Source organism: Podarcis pityusensis, assembly GCF_964106645.2.
Source record: "Podarcis pityusensis genome assembly, chromosome: 1".
In the NCBI taxonomy this organism is placed as follows: Eukaryota; Metazoa; Chordata; class Lepidosauria; order Squamata; family Lacertidae; genus Podarcis; species Podarcis pityusensis.
The window spans coordinates 12,141,368-12,166,129 of NC_138028.1; the positions used below are offsets into that span (position 1 = coordinate 12,141,368).

The following is a 24,762-nucleotide window of genomic DNA, read 5'->3' on the forward strand; positions in this document are numbered from 1 at the left end:
TTACATTTCAGGAGGCAAAAGGTGCGTCTTATAGAGCGAAAAATACGGCACTTGTTTTCTCTTATGGGGAGAACGCCAGTGACTGGGAGGAAGAGGGGATTATCCACAGGAAAACAGCACGGGGAGGCGAGAATCATACACAGACACCCTGATCAGGCCACAGGCTCATCTAGTCCACAGTGGCCAAACAGATGGCCCAACACAAAGCCCTAAAGAAGGACCGGAGCACATCCGATGCCCAGGGTGGGTGGGTCCTGGGCCTGCAACCTTCTGCATGCAGAACAGATGTCCTGCCACTGGGCTATGGATGCTTCTACCTGCTTCTTGATCATTCTGCCTGCAGGACAGGAGCTGGGGGTTTTCTGTATGCAAAGCAACGAGCTTCACCACTGAGCTCTGTTTGCTCCTGTGCAGCCGGCAGAGAGACCGTGTTGTGCCTTAAACCAGGGGAACTGCCACAGGGGCTGCTTGCACACCTCCATCCTCCTGGGCAGTCCCAGCACCTGAGAGTGGTTAGATGGCAGGGGTACGGAGAAGGAAAAGTGGGGAGAACAGCAGCAGGGCAAGCAGAGTGGCGGGTGGGCCTGGCTCCTCTTCAGCGCTTATTTCCAAAGCTGGCGAAAAGTATCCATGGCAGCCACCAATGGCAATGCATGAATAACTCAGGTATTGTCTGTCTTCCAGGAAAAAAATTGCACAGCGTTACCAGGTGGGAAACAAACACACACACAGAAAAGGAAGGCAGCTGGGAGGGTGGGGAAGAGAAGAGAGGGACCCTTTTAATTCATTTATTTAAGTAGGCTATATATATATATATATATATATATATATATATATATATATATTCATGCCCCCAATTAGCACGTTATTCAGGACTGTCAAGAGCAGCGGTACTTCAGTTAAGTCATTTTTAAAATCCAACCTGAACCTTCCAATGTTCGCCCAGTGCAATTAAGTGCACCAATTTGGCGACAGCATGAATGACTAACAACCATTTTGCCACGCAGCCCTGTTTGTCCATGTAGCTCAGAACTGCCTACTCTGACTGGCAGTGGCTCCCCAGGTCTCAGGCAAAGGAGCTCTCCATCATCACCTACTACCTGATGTTTTTAACTGGAGATGCCAGGGGCTGAACTTGCTGCCTTCTGCATGCCAAGCGGGTGCTTGGCCACTGATTTATGACCCATCCCCTTCTCTAATCCATGTGTCTGTTTTAACACGCTGCAGAGCACCTGATAAAAAAATAAGGGCCGTAAGCTTTTAAGCACGGGAGTGTGGAGCAAGCTACCACGGGCTCATCCAGGAGATTTAAGAGCACACCAGTTAATTTTATTCTGAGCCCAACTTTGAAACTGGTGGGTTACTGTAATACAAAGTGAAAAGGGAAAAAACACTGCCTTCTGCTACTGAATATATTTTAAAAAATTATTAAGCTATTACAACACCTTTCCTTCAAATGCACGGAAAGGCACCTCTATTTAAATATCACTGATCTTTAAATCAGTTAGAGAGAGAGGCAGGTAAAAAGAAATTATATAAGAAATATGTAACTGTGCGGTATAAAGTAATGGATAGATAAAGTACAGTGAGATTAATTGGAAGTCAGTTTTAAATTTCTTCTCTGTAAGTTTTATAATTGTGTTCAGTATCAGGAGTATATATGACGATAATTATATTAATCTTCTTGTATCTTATAGTGTGGTGGTTTGTTTGATTTTTCTGTTATTTGTTTGTTTGACTGTATGTTTGTTGACTTGTATGTACGTCTGTTTTCTCATAAATGTATTTATTTTAAATTAATAAAGATATATTTAAAAAGAGAGAGAGAGGCAGGCGATTAAACAACTAAAAAAATATTTTAATTGGCGAATTGCCTGAATGAAAACCAACAGGATTCCAAAACGTCTCAGCCACCTAGCGTCTTCCTGTTTGCTCCAGTGGGTGACTCTGACTATGCAGAGAATTAACAGGGCTGCTGCTCATTTGCATATGTTAATTTGAGGAGCTATAAATTTTAAAAGCTGCTGCTTAACTAGAGGCAAGGTGAAGAAAAGAACAAAACAAGTATATCCCCAACATCTGGAGGGGTGAGGGAAGACAGCAATCAACCCCCTCGCACGCTGGATTGGATTTTACCACTGAATTGTGCTGCTGGGTGGGTTTTTACTGCTGAGCTGTTGCACCTGCCTGTTCTGATTTTGTTTAACGCCACCACCAAGTGCTATCTAGAAAATGTGTCTTTTCCCCCCAGCAGGCACTCAGTTCTGCCACCTCTTCAGTGGGCGTCACTGCCGTTCTAAGAAAACAAGGGAGGCGTTCACTGTGAGTTCCAGCACCTCTTTTTCTAGAAAAATAGCGCTGAATACAAGGCTGGGGGACCTCACGCCCCTGAGGGCCGAATGCTGCCTTCGATTTTTGTGTCAGGATTTTCACTTCTTGAAATATGGCACCCCTAAGCAAGACAAAGTTCAAAACACATATACCCCCCAATACTCCAAATGAGATTTAGCACCACAAATCTGCTCCAGAAACGCCCTTTTCTTGAGATAAACGAGAAAAAGGCTGGCCTCCCAAACTCGCCGGCTTCCGTTTACCTACCTTTAAATCTCTATAAACCACGTTCTTCTCTGAGTGCAGGTAGTCTAGAGCAGATACAATCTCAGCCCCATAGAACCGGGCCCGGTCTTCAGAAAAGACGCGCTCTCTCGATAGATGGAAGAACAGCTGGGAGGGAAAAGCACTTGTTAGCCTAAATTGGCACACCGCAGCGTTTACTGGAGACCTGTAATTAGGGAGGGACCCCGGCTCAGTGCTGGAGCACGTGGTTTGGACGCAGGTTCAATCCCGGACATCTCTTCATTAGGAAGGTCTGGCAGCAGATAAGGTGGAAAGGAAATACTGGACTAGGCAGGCAAACAGTCTCACTGGTACCGTATTTTTCACTCTATAAGATGCACCAGACCACAAGACGCACCTAGTTTTTGGAGGAGGAAAGCAGCAATCCCTCTTGCTCTTCTGGCTTCTGTGATACCTGCGCAGCCTGCATTCGCTCCATAAGATGCACACACATTTCCCCTTACTTTTTAGGAGGGGAAAAGTGAGTCTTATAGAGCAAAAAATACGGTATACCTCCGGGTCAACAAATTTGGCCCACCAGGCCATTTTGCTTTGGACTGAGAGGACCATCTGTATCCACTTTGGCAAGCCAGGAAAGCTTCGGTCTCTATGCTGCTTTTATAGCACTGGGGGGCAAGGAAGAGGCCCAGTGGGAACCAACAGCTACTTCCCCACCCCATTCAGAGGTCAATAGGACTTTCTTCCTGGCACGGACTACAACCTCTGTGATTCTTGAGCTGCATTCCCCTTTCCTCACCTGAAGTCACTTAATACAGAGTCAAGACTATCAGTCCACCTAACCAGCATTGTCCATAATCTAGGGCAGCCTTTCTCAACCTGTGGGTCCCCAGATGTTGAACTACAACTCCCATCACCCCTAGCTAGCAAGGCCAAAGCTCAGGGATGATGGGAGTTTTAGTTCAACAACATCTGGGGACCCACAGGTTGAGAACCGCTGATCTAGGGAATTAGCTGTCCTCCTGCACCTCAGGTCTTTCCCTGCCCCACGGCCTGAGATTTATGAAATTATTAATACTAGGACTGGTTCTGAGAACTTCTACATGCCAACCATGCCCTCTACCACTGAGATATGCCATGTCCTTAGGCTGCTCTTAGAAGGTTGCTGTGACGAACTTTGAAGATTCTCAAAGCACCAAATGTCAGAGTCAAGGCCAAAGGTGTCTCTCCAAAGATGTCCACAACCCTCACCAACCTTGCTTCGCACCCACTTTCAGCGCTTCCCCTGGCTGAAGTTCATCACTGTAATGCTATAATGTCTGGATGGAGGATGGAGAGGTTTGTGCGAGTGCAGAACCCAGGAGCTCGTGTGCGGCTGAAACGCAGCCCAGTGAAGTCATATCTATTCATCGTCTTCCTTTTCCCTCTAAACCCAGCCGCCACTGGAATGTGGCCCTCAGAAGGCACACCATTAACATTCGACCGAGGTGAACGCGATCCTTACCTCCCCTCCGTTAGCGTACTCCATAACAAAGCACAAGCGGTCGTGCGTCTGGAAGGAATACTTCAAAGCCTACAAAAAGCGAATCACATGTGAGCAAAATGTGGTTTTATTTCACATGCAGTTCTTGAACCGCTTCCAAATTGATGTAGCAGAGCAAGTCACTAGCAGTTTTTTTTAGCTGCTATTGTTTCCACACTACGGTTGGGGTATTTAAGTGAAGCCAAGACCAATCTTTTATCACAGTGGTTTTAAAACACTCTGTCCCACCTACATTGACTTGCACTGTATTAATCTGCTGTCGAATTGTCTTGGACACCACATGATTTAAAGACAGCATCCACAATCTTTGAGACACACACACACACACACACACACACACACACTTTGCAACCTGGAATCTGCCTTTTGAGGATAATCCACACCCTGCTTCCATCAGTGGGAGATGTGATATGGATAGTGCCGCAAGACGGGGCATTTTTGGTGGTGGCCCCACACATATGGAACTCCATGCCCACCAGCTGAAATCAGGCCAAGTTTAGATGAACTCCTAAAACCTATTTGCCATTTAACAAAGTGTGTGCGCTGTTCCAGACTTGGCTGTGTTACAAGGGTTGGACTAGATGACTTTTTGGGTCCCTTCCCACTCTGCAATTCTGTGATTCTATGTATTTATATCGCCTTAAGTTCTAAGCTGCTCTGCGCTCCCTTGTGAGAGGGAGGGAAACAAATGCGATAAAATAATAAAAGCCATGAAATAATCTTGGGATATCTCATCTCATCCCCTACCCTTACTCCTAACTCAAGCTTCAAAAAGATATTGGGTTTCATCTACAGAGGAATACTGACACCCAATTCCTGATCCAGAAGCTGGGTGGGAAAAGCCTGAGATGTAGCTGGCTGGATTTGCTACAGCGGAGGTGGGGAAATGGATCTGGCTAGAAGAGCAGAGCCTGGGTAGGCCACGTTTCTGGGGAACTAAACCCAGCAGGCTTGTAGTCACTGCCTAATGGTTGATTGGCAGCAACACCAAGCCTCCCTTCCCAATCCGCAATTGGGAGGACTTGTAGAACACAAGTCATGGTGGCTAGCAACCATGGACAGTCTTATCCTCCATTCATTTATCCAATGCTCTTTCGAAGCCATACAAGATGGCGGCCATTGCAAACATCTTATGGGAGTTCTGCAGTTCCTCACTATGCGCCGTGTGAACAACTGCTTCCTTTCGCCTGTCCTGAATCTTCCAAGGTTCAGATTTGTTGGGTTTCACCTCCAGAGAAGAGGAGTTAGGACCCAGGATGAGCTGAGAGATGTACCAGCCGCAACCCACCGTGAGGAAGATGGGTATTTTCAGCCTAAACGGCCAGGACAGAGAATTCCAATCTGAATGCCCAGTGTCTTAGGAGGCTGGGAGTGGTGTTGGACCACTTTGCCCCCTACCTTAAGGATATTTAAAACTGATGCAAAGCCATGACTTAGGGCTGTTTTGAATCTGAATGGCCTGCAACTTAAGGGGATGAAGGACCCAGATTGAGCCGAGAGACAAAGTGTGTACAGTTCAGCCTGAGAAATGGGGGTCTTTCCACGGACAACTCTATGATGTGTGGTGGCACTTGGTCAATGCAGGAGATCCTCTGTGGCACACTGTGAAATTTGCTGCTCTCATCCAGAAATTATCATCATTATCCAGCTCTTCGATGCAGTTCCATGGATGGCAGCTGCCCAGCTGAGGCATTCCATCCACATAAATCCGCTCTCAAGTCACTAACTTGGAAGGTGAAAGAGGGACTGGGGAGGGGGAATCTCTCTCCCCCTCGTACGTCCTCCCCCCCACTCCACTCACAAGGGCTGGTGCCCTTCCCTCACGTCACACGCATTCCTACATCATGAGAACCGCCAGCTTGGTTTGACGTACAGTCCATTTTGTTTTGCTTGGGCTGCAGCCCAGAAGTTACAGCTGGGGTTTCAGAGCCAGAGAGGGAGTCACTGCTTTGGCTTTAGATAAAAATAAACATCTCCATAAATAATAACGGGTTTTACAGGCACCATTTTTTTGGGATACGTAACAAGACTTAAATATATCTATCATCTATCTCTCTATCTATCTCTCTATCATTATCTATCTATCTATCTATCTATCTATCTATCATTATCTATCTATATCTCTGGCCCTGAGATCTGCTAGTTCAGGGGCTGTCAGTTTGTGGTGGGTCACATGTGGATCTTAGCACATTTCATGTGGCCCTTGCCTTAACTTCATGTGTGTGGCAAGGAGGAGGAACATCAAGGGGGAAAGGGGTGGCAGAGAGAGGGGGGGGGTTTGCTAAGTAAGTAAGTGGTGCCCTGTTGGATCAGGCCCTGGTCTTACATTGGCCAACCAGACGCCTGTGGGAAGTAGGGATGGGCGATATCTGGTTTTCAAAACTGTGATATATCACCAGCTAAACATCACAATATACTGATATATCACAATGTCTGAAATAAGGATGGAGTGATGTTGAGACACTGGCTAGCTTCACATTGTGATTTCTGCATCTCACACACAAACACACACACACAATGATTCACAATAAAGGAGCAATAAAATGAGAATTAAAAATCATGCAGCGTCTAGCACAGTGCACCATAACAGGCTGTCACAGTAGGCAGAAAAAAAATTCAGTGGTCCAATCAAGGCAAAATCTCAATTTTCAAGTGGTCAATGGGGGGGGGGTGAGTTTAGAAGCCACTGTTCTACCATGTGCATGTGAAGTACAAGAGGCAGACACACACTCTTAAAAATAAACGAGAGTGGTCAAAGTGCTGGTTGGCTGTAACCAACAGGACCGTCACGGCCATCTTTGGAAGATCAAACCTTGGCTTAATAAACTGAGATATGAACAAGTTTTTCGGCCAGGCGTGCAACCCATTTAGTGCCGTCATGAAGGGAGACACGAGCAAGCCAGGAAATCTTACTTTAGCTCTACTTCCCTGTTTTGTACAAACTGGGAAACTACAGTAAACGAGTCTGAAACAAGCCGGAATATTTAGCTGCAATCTGAAGTCGACAATATCCTGACTTATTCTGAAGCAATCATCCATCGTTTCCCAGTTCAGATGGAACTGGAAACTGTGGTTAATAGAAGGCTTGATGGTTCGCCTGTTCTTGCTACAAAGGGAAGAACAAAGGGGCTGAACCATGGGGGTAGGGGTGGGAGGCAAGATAATAACTCAAGATTCCTATGCCAAGATTTGGTTGCCTGAATGAGGCCTGTGTGTTTAAGAGAAGGCATCTTCCCCTTCACATTTGGGCATTTAGTAGAGGGAAATATCCATGCAGCTGTGCTATGCGCAAAGCAGCTCTGAATCCCATTACAATCAATGGGGAAATGGCTGGCATGCCATCAAGTACTTAAATCTACCATTCTCTGATTTGGAAAAACATATGGCTCCAAGGTTCCTATTAATTAAAACGACCAAGGCACGCACACACACCCATCTCACAGATTATGGGCTGCCCTTAAGAGAGAACACATACCGTTAAGAAAGGATGTCTAGAGTTCTGCAAAACACGGTTTTCTGTCAGCGTATGAGCCACTTCATCCTGAAGAACAACCCAGTAAGTTGTGAGTGAACAACAGCTATTGGACTGATATTACTTTGATGAATATATAGATGAAACTTGTTACTGTTATAGCCCTCCCCCCAAATCCTACAAAATTAATCTAAACATTTTAAAAAAAGAAAGTGCTTACCTTTGCAACAATGACTTCCTTCTTCAGAATTTTCATGGCGTAATATCGCCCGGTTGCTTTTTCTTTTACCAGGATCACCTTTCCAAAGGTACCTTTCCCCAGAAGCTTAAGATACTCAAATTCAGTCATAGTCTGTTGAAGACACGTTTCAAAGGTGGTTAAGAGGCTTACAGGCCAACGTCCCGAAATATTTGAACAAAGCAAAATGAATGACAACATTGAGGAATCCTTTAGTTATATATGTATGTGTGTATATACAGGCAACTCCCCGTTTACGCTCATTTGAGCCGCTCGCAACCACGCATGTGCGCATTGCCGCAAACCTAGAAGCGGGACTTGAAGGGGCAAAAATGGCCCCCCAAAAGTATGAGAATGACAAAAATGGCATGAAAAAAGCGCCTGACAATCCCACGTGCCTTTGCTAGCGCAATCCCAGGAGAGCTGAAGATTTTTTAAAGGGTTTATCAAGGGTTTCCCAGAGGTTTAGAAGGTGCTTGCAGGTTTTCCCAATAGTGCTCCCAATATAACCCTCATTTAAATGGGGAGTTGCCTGTATGTTTTGTGGAGACTTAAAGGAGAGTCTTTGCCAACCACCATCGAGAAGACACAGATAAAGAATGGCCCTCTCACGAAACAGTGGGATCAGCTTGAGAAAGAACTCAATTCAGCGCCGCCCCGTTGAAAGCTGTGTGTGGCACTGTCTCTGAAGATTGTTCACACACACACACACACACACACACACACACACACGTACGTATTCCAGGCCCAGTTCAAAGTGTTGGTTTTGACCTATAAAAATCCCTAAACAGCTCAGGACTGCAATACCTCAAGGACTACGTTCCCATATGAACTGATCTGCGCCCCCTCCACAAGAGAACGGGCCTTTTCTTCAGTTGTTTCCTGACCACTAGGCCATGCTAGACAGGGATGATGAAAGCTGGGAGTCCAGCAACATTTGGCTACCTCTGGCTCTGTAGCAACACAGGCCATAGGGAATGTTAATGCTTGGGTGAGAAAACCCACCTCAACCCCAATACTTACTACTTTGTGTTTTGGCTTTGTCATAGAAATTTCCATTTCTTCGGCGCCTGAATTATCGCTGGGCGAACCGGATCGAAAATCCATTATTTCCTCTTCTTGTTTCTTAAGGCTGTCTGCTACGGTTTGGATGGCTTTTGTCCATTCATCCCTAAACAAACGAGCAGTCACGATTGAGATTCCTGCCCACCACAAGCATATTCCATCATTGCTTAAAAAGCTGCTAAAACACAGGTGGGCTCCAGGTATTTTGGGAAAGAATGCTGGCATAAACACAAACTCATGAAGCCGCAGTTCGGCAACATCTGGGGGGGCAAAGGTTCCCACACCTGGCTTAGATCTACACTGGGGTCTCCCAGTTCTCCCTAGTTGGCTAGTGGGGCAGTTTTCATGCCCCCATTCCTGACATTCCTGTGCAGCTGTTGTATGTCACATGTCTGTTTACATTCCAGCACAGCTTGCTGGGAACTTCCGTTTGTATATAGCTTTTGCTTATGCTTCTTCTCTTGGACATGAAAAAGAGCAGACATGTTTTCTTTGTCCTGATCTATGCCGAATAAACTACTTATAAATATGCTTTACATATGCCTCTGTCAGGCCTTCCGTCGCAAAGAGTTTGTTATCTCTGCTGGCTTGCGTGCTCAGCTTCTGAAAGCTCTGAGTCACACTTTTGATGCAGAACTGAGGACTGGAGTTTGACCGGCTGCCGGCCGGTGGGCTGGAGCCAGCTGGGGGTCTGCCAATTGCCCCCGTTCCCTTGGACGCATCGCAACAGAGGTTAGGTGAAGAGATGGTGACTGGCCCAAGGTCACCCATTGAGTTTCGTGGCCGAGTGGGGATTTGAACCTTGCTCTCCCAAGTCATAGTCCAACATTCTAACCATTACGCCACACAGGCTCTCCCACCCACCTATCAGACAATGGGGGGTGGGAGCACCCCTCATTCAAGGCTTTGAAATAATTTATGGTACTTAAGTTAAAAACAAAGCATAAGGGATAATAAAAAACTAAAAAGGAGACAGTTTACCAAAAGTTGAAAAGAGAACCGTGTTGAGGATGAAGGAAGTCAATTGGAAGAAAAGAGTTGAAATACAGTATATATATATTTCGTAGTCAAGTTGTTTTGTAAAAGTTTCTGTACATTGTTATGTTTTATTTGTATCTTTGTTTTTTTGTTCTGTCGTGTTTTTGTTTGTGTTTTTTTGATTAGACATTATTGTTTTTTGGTTAGTTTGATAAGTGTGTATGTGTTGTAAAATAAACTAAAAATGAAATGAAATGAAAGGCATCTCGCTCTCCTCTCTGCATTTCTCCTTCAAACCTCTGCAGAGGTACAGATGGGGAGAATTTGAAGAAGTGCTCCCACCTGCCCATTACCTGATAGAATCAGAGAACTGCAGAATTAGAAGGGGCCCCTGTGGGTTATCTAGTCCAACCCCTCCATGCAGGGATATCATCTATGTCTCCCTGTTTGTAGAATGCTCTCCCCAGGAAGGCTCAGCTGGTGCCTTCATTCTATTCCTTTAGGTGCCAGGTGAAAGCGTTCCTCTTTAGCCAGACCTTTGGCTCATGAACGTCTGATGCCCTCTTAAATGTGTTGTGGAAGAGGGGGTTATTGGTTTGCTTCTGTTCTTAATTTTAGCATGTATCCTGTGCTTTTTATATTGAAGCGTTAACGTTGTGAACCGCTCCGATATCTACGAGTATAGGGCGGTATAAAAATTTAATACAGTGGTACCTCGGGTTACAGACGCTTCAGGTTACAGACTCTGCTAACCCCGAAATATTACCTCGGGTTAAGAACTTTACCTCAGGATGTGAATAGAAATCGCATGCCAGCAGTGCGGCGGCAGCGGGAGGCCCCGTTAGCTAAAGTGGTACTTCAGGTTAAGAACAGTTTCAGGTTAAGAATGGACCTCCAGAACGAATTAAGTTCTTAACCCGAGGTACCACTGTATATAGTAATAATAATAAATAACTCAAGTACCCGTGACAGGTGGCCATCCAACCTCTGTTTAAAAAGCTCCAAGGAAGGAGAGTCCACCACCTTCTGAGGGAGCCAAACAGATGGCCTGGGGGGGAGAGCATTTCTGGATTCCTTCCCCAGTTCATCTCCAAATTTGTGTGCATGTGTGTACACCCCCACCCACCCCCCAATCAGTTCCTTCTGCAAGAACCTCTAATCCACCCCCACCCAAGTGGGAAATGAGACTCTTTAAAACCCACAGCACCAGAGCTCGTAATAAACAAAGCAAAACTCTGGAGAAGAAGGCGCGCTCTTAATAACGCTGAACGTTTACATCTGCTTTTTTGCAAGTTGCCTTTGTATTTAAGTCTGAACGAGACATACCGCTCCTCCGGAGTCTCCACATGAAACGTTCTTTCAATTACTGTAGTCCACTGCAGGCACCGGATGATGAATGTGTTTGGTTTGGGTCTCTCCGTCTTCATCAACTGGCACTCTAGCACAGATCGAGGGAGGGAAGTCATGGTACGTAAGCAGGTTTAAATAATCATTTGTCTTTATTCTTATCTAACAAACTGTTGCGATTAATCAGGTGTGGAAATCTCCGCAAGTAGCTCTTCGGGAGAGGAGCAGCCGCCGGCTGAGAAGAGCAAACAGAACAGCCGGGTGGATGGGATGCCTTCAAGATGCTGCACTCTTGACAGTGCAGAATACGGCCACTGGAAATTCTGCCTGGCCAAAGATTAAGCTCGGCTGGCTTAGGACAGAAGTTTAGCACGGCGTGGAGGAAGTGCCCCAGATTTCTGCGAAGATTTGGCGCCTGTACGCGTGCCATGCTTTAACCTCAACACACACACACACACACCCCGCCACCACAAAAAAAGAATTCTGTGCTCACAAAACTGAAATTCTGCACCAAGAAAAACTGGATTCTGCGACTTATACAATGAGCTGGCACAATTTATCCTGGGTCCACCCATCAGGAGGCAGGGATACCAAAAGTTATGTTATTCACTAAATAACAATAATTTTATTATTTATACCCTGCACATCTGGCTGGGTCTCCCCAGCCACTCTGGGCGGCTTCCAGCACATATAAAAACATAATAAAACATTGACCCTTAAAAATGTCTAGCTCCAAGGGACACTTTTTTCAAAGCCACCCACCCGGCGTGTGACATTTCGGCACAGGCACTTTCTAACATACCCTTGGCATGTGGCCTTTGGAAGGCTGCCCAGCCGAGAATGTGGCCCTTGAGTTGATCTATACTGTCTTCTGTGCCATTCATTTTTCTTGCACCCCGCTTTGTGAGAGAGCGGCCCCCAAAAGCAGGTTTTAAAACATTTCTGAAGTTCTCTACCCTCTCTCTTGTAGCGTGCAGTGATTTTTTTTAAAAAGTGTGAGATCTCAAAGTTGTGCATTGTGCCTATGTCACTGGCAGCCAACAAGAGATTTGTTGTTGTTTAAAAAACCTAACCAATTCCCCCACCCATTTCATTTTAATACCACACGCTGAATTGACTTTTGCTCCAGCAAAGCACTCTTGCTTACACAGTGTTGCTTGAAACCTCAGAGTATTCATGAAGATATGAACACAAATCCGCTATCAAGAGAATATAACTCACTCAACTTGCAAACCACTAGCTCTTTGGATATGTGCCATGCGCACACTCTGGCCAAGGGTGGTTCTATTAGTGCGGCAACTTAAAGAGCACGCCTGCTTTTAAAACTAAAAGCTTTTAATTTGCACACTTACAGCTAGATTAAATATTTATTGCCATTGGCTGAGTTTTCTCCACAACCCACCCCGCCCTTTCATCCTCCTTTAGATGCTGCATTTTGGACCGTATAGTTTATGCCTCATTTGCTGCTGAAATTGTGAAGCTTCTCAACGACTACTTTTTTTTAATGGCAAGATCATCTAGTTTTTCATTCATGGCACACCAAGGTTACACGGCGTCCTACTAAAGGGAGTGCAATTAGGTTTTAAAAGTGCATTAAATGAGTAATGAAGAATGAAAGGCGCGCTTTAGTGAGATCAGCATACAAATGCCCTAATTCTGCTAAATCTGGGAGTGTTAAAAACTGGAAATGCAGGAAAAGCCAGAGGCGCTGTCATCACCTGTGCTTTTTTTCAGTGTGTCAGAACCAGCACCTCTTAGGTGGGCGCCATTATAAGAGAATAAGGGAGGTGTTCCTAGTGAGTTCTGGCACCTCTTTTCCTAGAAAAATAGCATTGCATTTAACTGACCCGCGCCAGAACCAGGGGCACCAGCATCTCTTCAGGGCTGCCCTGAGTTGTCCGGCGACTTACTGTAACAACCTCGTGGTGAGTTCCGGCACTTACCGTATTTTTTGCTCTATAAGACTCACTTTTACCCTCCTAAAAAGTAAGGGGAAATGTGTGTGTGCGTCCTGTGGAGCGAATGCAGGCTGCCCAGCTATCCCAGAAGCCAGAACAGCAAGAGGGATCGCTGCTTTCGCTGCGCTGCGATCCCTCTTGATGTTCTGGCTTCTGGGATTCATAATATTTTTTTCCCTCGTTTTCCTCCTCCAAAAACTAGGTGTGTCTTATGGTCTGGTGCGTCTTATAGAGCAAAAAATACGGTATTTTTCTTGGGGAAAAGCACTGGTCATCACAAGTCTGCAGTCGTGGGTGTCACCTCACCCACTCAACAGGGGTGCATACAAATCTCCTTCCAGGGTTTTCTTGACTCTGGACCAGTGGTTTTCAACCAGAGTGCCATGCCACCCTGGGGTGCCTTGAATGATGGTCAGGGGTGCCGTGGGAAACACTGGCCTCTGTCCCTCTTTTCTTCTCTCCCTCCTCTGATGCCCTCTCGCGTCTCTGCCTCCCCAAGGCTTTCACAGCTGTTTGTTGCAGCAGCCCTGGCTATAAGCCCCACAGGCGAATGGTGCCTCTGGGAGGCAGCTCTCTTTGGGGCAGGGGGACGGGGGGGGACAGCTCAGGGACCAGGGACGGCAGCAGCAGCTGCCCGGAGGACTGTCAAGGAGAGGGGAAAGGAGGGGAGGCTGAGGGAACACCCCACAAGGGTGTGTTTGAAAAGGGGTGAGAGGTTGCCAGCTCTGCAGACAAAGGGAGGCATAACTGGGCTCCTGAGCCCCACGGGGGGTGGCCGCAGGAAGGATGTAGTTGGTCAAGGAAGCTGTGGACTCAAAAAGGTTGAAAACCTCTGCTTAGAATGTCGGTCCATTTACAGCCAGCTTGGAGCTCTCAATGCCTCAAGTCTACTACTGCCCAATCAGGGCTTGGGAGAATTCTGCCAAGAACCAATCCCTTGCGTTTGTTTTCTTCCTTGGCTTGATGGAGAAATGAGGCGGCCATTTTCCCAGGTGCAAAGACAGATGGCACCTGCTAGGGCAGCGTTCGGCAACTCTGGTTTGGACTACAACTCCCATCAGCCGCCACAGGCAGAACAGCTGTAGTCCAAAATATCCGAAGAGCACCAGAGCTAGCGAAGGCAACTGTGGAGACAAGACACTAGGCACTCCCACCCCCTGCTATTTGGCATTTGGGGGGGGGGGGTGAAGACACAAAAGCCAAGATTAATCAGCCACTGCCGATCCCAGCTTGGACTAAAACATGCCTTGGCAAAAGTGTGGAGAGCAAGACAGGAGGAGGAAAATGCGGCAGCAGTCGAAATTATTCTGACCTCAAGTATGACACCCTATTATTGCTTTCCGATACAAGGAAAGGAATGAGGCCATTTAGAATCGACACGTTTCCTCTAAATCAGCGCTGCCCCGTTGATATTTGCTAAGCTTGCTGATCCAGCAGTCCTTAAAAGCACACAGCAAGATGAATAATAGAGATTTGTCAGTTAATAACCACTATAATTCAAGTATGTCACGCAGAAATGTTTTGTTTAGTGAACAATATGCTGTCTAATTACCCTGCTCAATCATTACAGAACGCATCAAGAAGGGGAGAAAGCTTCGTTTGAAAACTTGCACGGTACTTTAAAAGAAAAAAAAAGAGAGGGGGGTGGAATTATGCCACTTCGTTGTGCTTCCTGAACTACAGCCTCACCCCACCCAATTAAACAGCAATGGCAGTAAGGAAACTTGCACTGCATTGGGGATTCCAAAGGATGGCTGTGTTGCTTCTGGAAGTGTGAATTAGGACAGGCCTGCGTTAAGACACCAAATGAACCTTCTCCTGGGCTTCACATCGGAATCCAGTTGGCCACAGTGAGAACAGGATGCTGGATTAAGTGGGCCCCTGGCCTGATCCAGCAAGGCTCTTTCCAATGTTCCTGGAACGATGCTACATCGGGCATTCTGAGACATGGCATGATTTTGTTTTTAAATAGCTAGCAGCTTTCCAGCTGCAGTTTCCAGGTAAGGCTACAGCTTGGCACACCAGGACGAGAAGGGGAAGGTTTCAATGCACCAACTACCTGAACCCCAACAGCCGCTAAGGGTGGCGTATACTGATACCAGGATGTTCCCAACAAGCTCTTTGCAATGCAGTTGTGTTACGTTTCCAAGTGCAATTCAAAGTGTTGGTGCTGACCTTTAAAGCCCCAAATGGCCTCGGTCCAGTATACCTGAAGGAGCGTCTCCACCCCCATCGTTCAGCCCGGACACTGAGGTCCAGCGCCGAGGGCCTTCTGGCGGTTCCCTCACTGTGAGAAGTGAGGTTGCAGGGAGCCAGGCAGAGGGCCTTCTTAGTAGTGGCGCCCGCCCTGTGGAAAGCCTTCCTACCAGATGTCAAGGAAATAAACAACTATCTGCCTTTTAGAAGACATGTGAAAACAGCCCTGTATAGGGTAGTTTTTAATGTTTGATGTTTTATTATGTTTTTCCTATTTGCTGGAAGCCGCACAGACTGGCTGAGGCACCCCAGTCAGAAGGGCGGCATATACATAATTAATTATGATGATGGTGATGTTTTTTTTCAGTACATCGAGATGCAAACTTACGCCACTTTTCTTAAGGGACCAGTTTGGTCCCTAATTGCCTATTCTGGAAAAAAAAACCAAAAACCAAAAACAAACAAAAAAACACCAACCCAAACTTACCCCCACCCCTATTCCTCACCTGCCATTTCCCCATGGAAAGGAGTTAAATGTTAAAACTATTACTTGTTTGTGTTGGTTGGATCTTTGAAGGGTAGGTTGGACAGTGCAAAGTGTTGCTGATGTGAACAGACAACCGGGCATTCATATGCAAATTGTTGTTGTGAGGGTAACAGGCACCAGGCATTATACTGGCGACTTCCTAGAATGTCAAAATATTTACTCTGCCTCCAAACACTTAAAATGAAAGGGAGAGGGGGGAAGAGAGAGAAAAGCTTTTCATGCAGTGGAGGTGTCAAACTGGCTCCCCCATTGATGACACACTGAGATCAGAATGTATTTTAATTAATTGATTTTGATTTTATGTAAATTGTGTTACTTTTACTGTTGTTAGCCGCTCTGAGCCCGGCTTCGGCTGGGGAGAGCGGGATATAAATATATCATTATTGTTGTTGCTGTTTTGTTGTTGCTGTTGTTGTTATCAGCAGTGAAAAAGGATCCTTCACTCTCCTGTTTGTCACTAGAGGGTTTTCTAAGGCAACTGGGGGAGATGCAGGAGTGATGCAGAGAAGGCAGTTGGGGTATCAGGCTGCTTTCAGAAGCACAAAATAATGGGTGAAATCCCAGGACTACCAGCCACGCTGCTTTATTAATTACATTTCCTTCTGGGTTCAGGTGCAGTTTGGGTGGCCCTGATGGATGGCCTGTATCAAGAGCAGGACAGGGACTTCATATGGATCTTAAACAGCACTGGGGACAAGACGACGCCCTTTTCTAGTAGCCTGTTTGGTTTCTATGCTGAGCACACAGCGGTCCATTTCTCCGCCACCGGCCAGTTCATACACGTGCATGGAATACCTGGTCACCTATAGCTACCAGAAAAGCCCTATAGGCGACCAGGAATTCCATTTAGGAGGCTGAAATAAAAGGCAGGTTTTGTTGCAGTGAAACAAAGAGATTGATAGTCTTTTGATTCCTGGTCCTACGATCAATGAGTGACCCTGTGGATTTTTTAATCAGATTTTATTTTTCAACAGGTCGTCTGGAAGGAGTTTTTGTTATGTCTCTCTTGACTTTTTGGTCTGTCAGCTGGAAAGAAGTCCTTGCTGACCTGTGTGCATGTTTTTTTAAAAAAAAGAAATTAAAAATAATAATTCATAAAATTTATACACCACTTGATTGTGAAACAACAACCCTCAAAGCAGCAACTGAGAGATGACACAATCCCATTATGTGGGGTGACAAATACAGTGGTAGGTACCATGGAATTGGAACATAATTCATTCCGGAAGTCCGTTAGACTTCCAAAACATTCAGAAAGCAAGGCACAGCTTCTGATTGGCTGCAGGAAGCTCCTGCAGCCACTCAGAAGCCGTGTCAGACGTTCGGGTTCCAAAGAACATTTGCAAACTGGAACACTCACTTCCGAGTTTGCGGCGTTTGGGAGTCAAAACGTTCGACTCACAAGGCATTCGGGATCCAAGGTACGACTATATAACTAAATAAATTAAATATGCCCATGGAACCAAGTCTGCAACAAACACCACAGACCATCAAATCAGATAAATTATGCTTCAAATAAGTTTTAGTAAGCAAGCAAGAAACACTTAAAAGGATGGTTGTTGAGAAAATACTCACGAGCCACAGAAAAGTTATTTAAGGGGGATTCTCTCTGGTCCACATCTTGCGGCCGCTCCTTGTAGCCAATGAACGTTCCATCATTCTTCAGCAGGAAATACCTTGGCCTCCATGTTTTAATGTACTCCCCTGGAAAGGTTGAGGTGAAGAAAAACAAAACAGCGCCCGGTAAATGTGGATAATTGTATTTGTTTCGTTTCAACCTTTTCTACGCCTCTTGGCACCACAGTTTTTAAGCAGTGCATAAGGATGAGGTTGAAATGGAGACTCGTAAGATAAAACTGGTTAAAATGAAACATGGAAACCAGATAATCTAATTTAAAATGCCCAATGAATTAAATACTTCACTGAAGCCAAAAGTCTTGCTGCAGGTGAACGGCGTGGTTTGCACCTACCAAAGTTCAATTCTGAGTAGACCTGTGAAATGAAACCAAGTTAGCCACATGCAGAAATTTCAAATAGTCCACCCTACACAGGGGCTAACAGTGGATGCAAACCAGCTGTCCTGTGTTGAAAAGCAGAATACAAATCTACTAAGATTGATGGTGAACCCAGCTACGCCACATAACTTAATAGTTAAATTATGCTTTAGTTCACTTATCCTGTTGTTTTGGGGCGAGAGCTATATTAAGGTTACCAGATTTTTCCCAATGAATCCGGTGACACTTTTCAACTTCAGTAGGAATGATAGAATTTTGTATGGGGACTGATTTGTAAATCCGGGGACTGTCCCCGGGAAACGGGGACATCTGATAACCTTAAGCTATATCCCCAAATGCAGCAGGGAATTGCAGCGAAGGCGAAAAATGTCCCCCAAGCTTACCTAGCACACTGAGTGACTGCTCATGCCAACAGGAAACCTGCAGTTGTGTGCAATGACACAGCGTGACCCATAGGGGGCCTCCCTCCACACAGTCACAGAGCGTTTTGCTAGAAAGCATTTTTGATGCATTACTGTATTTTAATATTTTGTTGGAAGCCGCCCAGAGTGGCTGGGGAAGCCCAGCAAGATGGGTGGGGTATAAATAATAAATTATTTATTATTATTATTATTATTATTATTATTATTATTATTATTATAAAAGCAGGTACTGCACAAGGAAGAATCTTGCGGCACATTAAAAGGCCAACCTGTTTTTATAATGGGATAAGCTTTCATAGACTTCTTCTGCAAGCTGCAAATGCACCTGCAGTTAGCTTTTCTTCTGCAGCTGCATAACTTGATGCCTGTTTCGTTTCTTATATTAACAATTATGGGATTGGGGAGATTGAGGACTTGTAAAGCAACGAGAAAAACCAAAGATTTGTTGACAACTCCCCAAGTTTTCGGAATGCAGACCCTTTTCAACACCCCCCTCCCTTTAATATTTATTTTTTAACTACTACAGAGCAATAAATAAATAAATAAGAATAAAAACGAGTTTGGGAATCACAAATCACAGCAATCACAACTTGTCCTAAAACTGTTCAGAGCTTCTAGAGATTCACTTTCCAAGCAGAGAGGAAAGCTGTGTACGCATTTTCCCCCACTCAGAATCAAAGCCCATAATAATAAATGCAATAAGTCACCTATTTGATCCCCTAATTGCGACGCCTGAAGACTTGAAAGAGATGGCGTTCTCCCCACGGTCCTCTCATAACACCGAAAAGTAATCTTTACTCTCAGTGTTCTTGATCACAGGCCATGCTTATTTCCCAAAACTCAGATCTCTATTTAAAGCAGCTTATTATTTTTTTAAGTACTACTGCTACAACTACCGTGAGTTATTGCAAAAAAAAAAACCTTTAAGCAGTGAGGCGCCGGACAAAGAGAAAAGAAATAAAACAGCTGCTATGTTTAAAGGTGTTTTTTTAATGCAATTTCAACAAAAATAGAAAGAAACGACGTTTACTTTGTGCAATTAAAAATAAAAGTATTTAAACAGCCTGGAGTCCAGACAACTGGACTAGAAACCAGATTCCAAGAGAAATTCTACCCATACACCAATCGTTGCTGGAATCTGTCTGTCTCGAGAGACAATGGAGCGCGCCTCTTGGGGGGGTTAAATAATACTAATAATAATAATTTATTATTTATACCCCACCCATCTGGCTGGGTTTCCCCAGCCACTCTGGGCGGCTTCCAACAAAACACTAAAATACAATAACCTATTAAACATTAAAAGCTTCCCTAAAGTCAAACTGCTGCATTAGCAACACCGAAGTGACCTCCCTGGAGTGCAAGCCCAGGCAGTATGTGTGTATGGAGGGTCCTGCGCTGCCCAGCCAACAAGACCCCCCCTCTCGACCTTGCTGATGTGGTCCAAAGGAAAGCAGAGCAATACGTTAGGCACAAGATTGGCTGCAGGAGTTGCCAGAAGGAGACGTACAAGGCGCCATCCAACCGTCTTAGGAACTTCACTCTGGATTTGTGTAGGTTTTAGTCTTTTCTTCTCCCAAGGCAGCAGAGTTTTAGGACCAGGGTTTTCCTTCTCCTAGGTGGGCAACCTTCCTAGGTTGATGAGCCCCATCTGCCCCTCACTTCCCTCTGCAGCACGTCTTCTTGACCGCTGGACCCACTATTGGTCTCGTTCGTTCAATCCCCCGTAGCCTGTCTTTGCCTGCAGAGGAAGTCCCTAACTCACCAAGAGTTTGAGACACATTAGCCACCCTCACTTGGCTTAGTTGGTCAGTTGAAGACGACCCCACGGTGTGGCCTCTGTCGCACACCGACAACTTCTTGGAGCCACAAGTGAGAGCTGAGTGCAGGGTGGGGACAGGGACGTCTTAAGAATATCTGGCGCCGTGGTGCAAAGATCTCTCTGGCGCCCCCACCCCTTTCCCATAATTTTTTAGGGAGGACGGCACTGCCGGTGGGGCTGGAGGAGGTGGGCAGTGGCTGGAGGGTGGCTCCTCTGGCGGGAAAGAGGCGGAGGCTGGACGTGGTGCCTCCCGGCTCAGCTGGCCGCTTTGTGCCATGGTGGCCACGGCAGATGGAGGCTCTGGGTGCGGCGCTGCTTTGGCACAGCATGGTGGAGGCAGTGAGCTGATGCCAGGAGGCGCCACGTCCAGCCTCCGCCTCTTCCCTGGCACCCTCCAGAACTTGGCGCCCTGGCACCCCGCGCCACTAGCCTCTATGGGTGGGGACCAAAGGTGGATAAACTACAGTGGTACCTCTCGATGTGAACGGGATCCGTTCCAGAGCCCTGTCCACATCCTGAGTAGAACGCAACCCGCGACGGCGCATCTGCATGTGCTTCACCGTTTCTGCGCATGTGCGTGACATCATTTGGAGCATCTGCGCATGCGCGAGTGGCAAAACCCGGAAGTAACTTGTTCCGTTAGTTCTGGGTCGCTGCAGAGCGTAACCTGAAAATGCTCAACCTGAAGCATATTTAACCCGAGGTATGGTGGCGCTGTGGGTTAAACCACAGAGCCTAGGACTTGCCAATCAGAAGGTCGGTGGTTCGAATCCCCGCAACAGGGTGAGCTCACGTTGCTCGGTCCCTGCTCCTGCCAACCTAGCAGTTCGAAAGCACCTCAAAGTGCGAGTAGATAAAAAGCGGGAAGGTAAACGGCATTTCCGTGCGCTGCTCTGGTTCGCCAGAAGCAGCTTAGTCATGCTGGCCACATGACCCGGAAGCTGTACGCCGGCTCCCTCGGCCAACAAAGCGGGATGAGCGCCAGAACCCCAGAGTCGGCCACAACTGGACCTAATGGTCAGGGGTCCCTTTACCTTTACTATGACTGTACTCCAGAAGGAGCATGATGTGTCCCCCATCAGAGGTACTACCCCTCCCATAACACCCCATATAATCCCCATTCCAGGAGACTGCGATCTACTCACAGAGTTAAAATTATGGAAGTGATCTACCGACCTTTTATTGGGGTTCAGGTCAAAGTTGTTGAGCTTCTTTTTTAGAGAGGGGCAGTGCTCCATTTTATTGGGATCTGCCTTACAGCAGAAACTCCCGTATTCTGTTCCAGAGATCAGGAGAAAATGCAGGGAGGGGAGATGGGCCGGGGCCAGGTGCTCTTAGGCAAAAGCAAAGGAAAAGGAGCCCACGATCGACCTGTTGGACATCCCTGCCCTATACCAATAGTGAACTCACATTCCAAGTATGTGTCCCTAATGGGGCCACCCTCACACAAGGGGCTGGGGGTAGTATCAGGTCTGGGGAAAACCTCAAAGTGCAGAAACTGATAGGGTGGAGAGTCCAAAAAGACCACATGTGGTGGGGTTGCAAAAAAAAATAAATAAAGAGCCTTTGGGAACTTATATACAATGAATTTTTAAAAACTGTTCAAAATGACGTTGAATAAAAAACCTGAAGCCTTTCTATTAGGCATAATGGCACCAGACATCCCAAGGGAGAAAAGAAGGATGTTTTTGTATGCAACAATGGCAGCGAGGATGCTGATAGCCAGGGGATGGAAAGGAGATAGAACTCCATCAAAAAGAGGAATGGCAAGTAAAAATGCTTGAATACATGGAACTAGCATATATGATGGAAAAGATCGGAGATTATTCAACCCAAAAGTTCAAAAGGGAATGGGAAATCTATAGACAATATAAAAACTTTAGAATGCTTTGAATAACTCTCAGAACTGATTAAGGTATAATGAAGTCAAATAAGATTTAATAAGAATAAAGTTTATTGAAAAATAGAGGCAAGTAATTAAGAAAATAAAAAACTCATATTAAGGAAGTTGGAAGTTGACGGAACATTTTTGTGAATTTGTGACATATTGTTCCATTGGGGTTTTTTTGTTTGTAAGAGATTGTATTGTGCTTTTGTCTCGTTTTTCTTTTCTCAAGCTTTTGTTGTGTGTGTAAGTGTTGATTTAAACCAATAAAGATTAATTTTTTAAAAAAAAACAGCTCAGTGAGAACTGAGCATGCTCAGTGGTTGCAGAAAGCTCGGTGACTGTTTCGGGGAAATGAAACGCTTGGGGAAGAAGGGGTAATGGAATGGAGTATCCTGGGAAAAGGCAGAGCTTGCTAGCTGGAATCCTGAACAGCAAACATTCCACATTGCAAACCTTTCGTTGCAATTCCTACTAATGTACCCTGAACCACAAGAATATAGGAATGAAAACAATGATCTCTGAACTGAAGGTGAGCAGCACCTGGAGAGCTTTTTTTGTGCCTGTATTCCTCACCTGCCAACCTAGCAGTTTGAAAGCACGTCAAAGTGCAAGTAGATAAATAGGTACCACTCCGGCGGAAAGGTAAACAGCGTTTCCGTGCGCTGCTCTGGTTCGCCAGAAGCGGCTTAGTCATGCTGGCCACATGACCCGGAAGCTGTAGGCCGGCTCCCTCAGCCAGTAAAGAGAGATGAGCGCCGCAACCCCAGAGTCGGTCACGACTGGACCTAATGGTCAGGGGTCCCTTTACCTTTACCTATTCCTCACCTGATAGAAATTTTTTTATGCAAAGTGGTGCTGCATGTATCTTTTCTAGGTTGACCCAACTAGTGGGGCTCTGGGTGCTTGGCCAGATAATCAATAACAGCAATAGTGCTGAACTGAGTTTGGAAGTGGGAGGAGGAACTACGGATTTTATCCCCCTTACTCCCTTCGCCAACAGGCGACCAGGACTTCCAGCAAGGATGCAACTGGCTTGAGCACAATAGATATGGCCAGTACAATAGATGTGAACTCCCCTCGAAGCAGCACCTGGTATGAACGCAGCAAACTAAAATCCAGAAATGCCAAAGACAGAATCACTTTAGCGTTTCTTTCCAACGCTCGGGTACCTGGCTTTTGCAATCTGCGATTTTGCATAGAATGTTCACATCGAAACTAACAAGAGATTCTTTTTTTAAAAAAACTGTTCCCATATATCAGGTAAGGTTTTAGACCTTTTACACATGGTGCTAACTACCAAAAAACATCTCATTAAAAAAAAATGTTAAAACAGCTCCGTTTTTCTTCTTGACCAGCTTGCAATTTAACTTTCGAATTCTACCATCATTTGCCTGGAGTGCATTTTAAAACCCTGCCTTCAGAAGAAAAAAAAGAAAAGGGGGGAAAAACCACAGCAGATGTCCTACATATTATTTTTCTGCTATTGTCATTTTTCATAATGACAAGTGGAGATTTTTTTTCCCATTTACATTTTGCAGTGCAAGTGTTTTAAAACAATGGTTTATTTCACTAATTAGCCTGCTGTTTTCTCAAACAAACAGTCGGCTTTAAACAACACACCAACTTGACCTTCCAGGGCCTGGCTAACACACTATACTAAGCACCCTTTTTAACAGAACATGCTTTAATAAGCGTCGCACACTGCTTTTTGTAGAAGGAAGGTCCTTCCACGTCCCAGAATCAGCCCCTGGCTATGTGCTCCCCAAAGGTGTTATTTACTGTAAACAGCAGAAGCAGAAAGAACAGTTGAGGAAGCAGATGTTGAGCAGGAAGCTGCTGAAGGGAGGAAAGAGGTAAATCCACTCTCCCCATGAACCGTGCTCCAGGTCTGGATTATACTCTTTTTCCTTGAAGAAGATAGTGACCAAAGTTCAGCATGATTTTTCTTAATGTAATTTGCAGTTTGCCTCCTCCCCACCACATTTCAGAGCATCACTGTTGCTCCGTAAAGCAATGCTCCTCAAACCTGGGTGGCAGCTGTGGTTGGACTACAACAGGCTTCCTCAAACTCGGCCCTCCAAATGTTTTGGGACTACAATTCCCATCAACCCAGACCACTGGTCCTGCTAGCTAGGGATCATGGGAGTTGTAGGCCAAAACATCTGGAGGGCAGAGTTTGAGGAAGCCTGAACTACAACTTCCATCATCCCTAGCTAGCAGGACCAGTGGTCAGGGATGATGGGAACTGCAGTCCAACAACAGCTATAGACCCAAGTTTGAGAAACGCTGCCTTAAATCAGGCATAGGCAAACTCGGCACTCCAGATGTTTTGGGACTACAACTCCCATCATCCCTAGCTAACAGGACCAGTGGTCAGGGTGATGGGAATTGTAGTCCCAAAACATCTGGAGGGCTGAGTTTGCCTATGCCTGCCTTAAATTATCTGATGGTGGAGCACAGGAGATCTTGCAAGACCTTGACAGAAGCTGCCGCTTCTCTGGCGCTGGCAGGACGCTGCCTCTTGGTGTTCTGCCACATGAAGCAGCTGCCTCAGACTGCCTCATGGTCTGGCTGGCTCAGATGCTCAGGTCCCGCTTGCAGGTTTCCCATTGTGGCATCTGATTGGCCGCTGTGAGAATGGGATGGTGGACTTAGACGGCCCTTGGCCTGATCCAGACCAAAGAAGCCAAGAAGAAGCAA

The 24,762-nt window shown here is 45.9% G+C and overlaps 1 protein-coding gene across 2 annotated transcripts in view; it reads right to left on the minus strand.

The window, feature by feature from the left end:
- The window catches only part of AKT1 (AKT serine/threonine kinase 1), a 117,077-nt gene that overhangs the window by 18,312 nt on the left and 74,003 nt on the right, over positions 1 to 24,762 (minus strand). For both annotated transcript variants that reach the window (XM_080986347.1, XM_080986346.1), the window contains exons 3-9: positions 17,494 to 17,622; positions 11,197 to 11,308; positions 8,851 to 8,998; positions 7,810 to 7,941; positions 7,593 to 7,658; positions 4,079 to 4,147; positions 2,599 to 2,724 (exon numbers count right to left, since the gene is read on the minus strand). In XM_080986347.1, the coding sequence (XP_080842473.1) occupies positions 2,599 to 2,724; positions 4,079 to 4,147; positions 7,593 to 7,658; positions 7,810 to 7,941; positions 8,851 to 8,998; positions 11,197 to 11,308; positions 17,494 to 17,622 (782 nt within the window). The remainder of the gene's footprint in view (positions 1 to 2,598; positions 2,725 to 4,078; positions 4,148 to 7,592; positions 7,659 to 7,809; positions 7,942 to 8,850; positions 8,999 to 11,196; positions 11,309 to 17,493; positions 17,623 to 24,762) is intronic.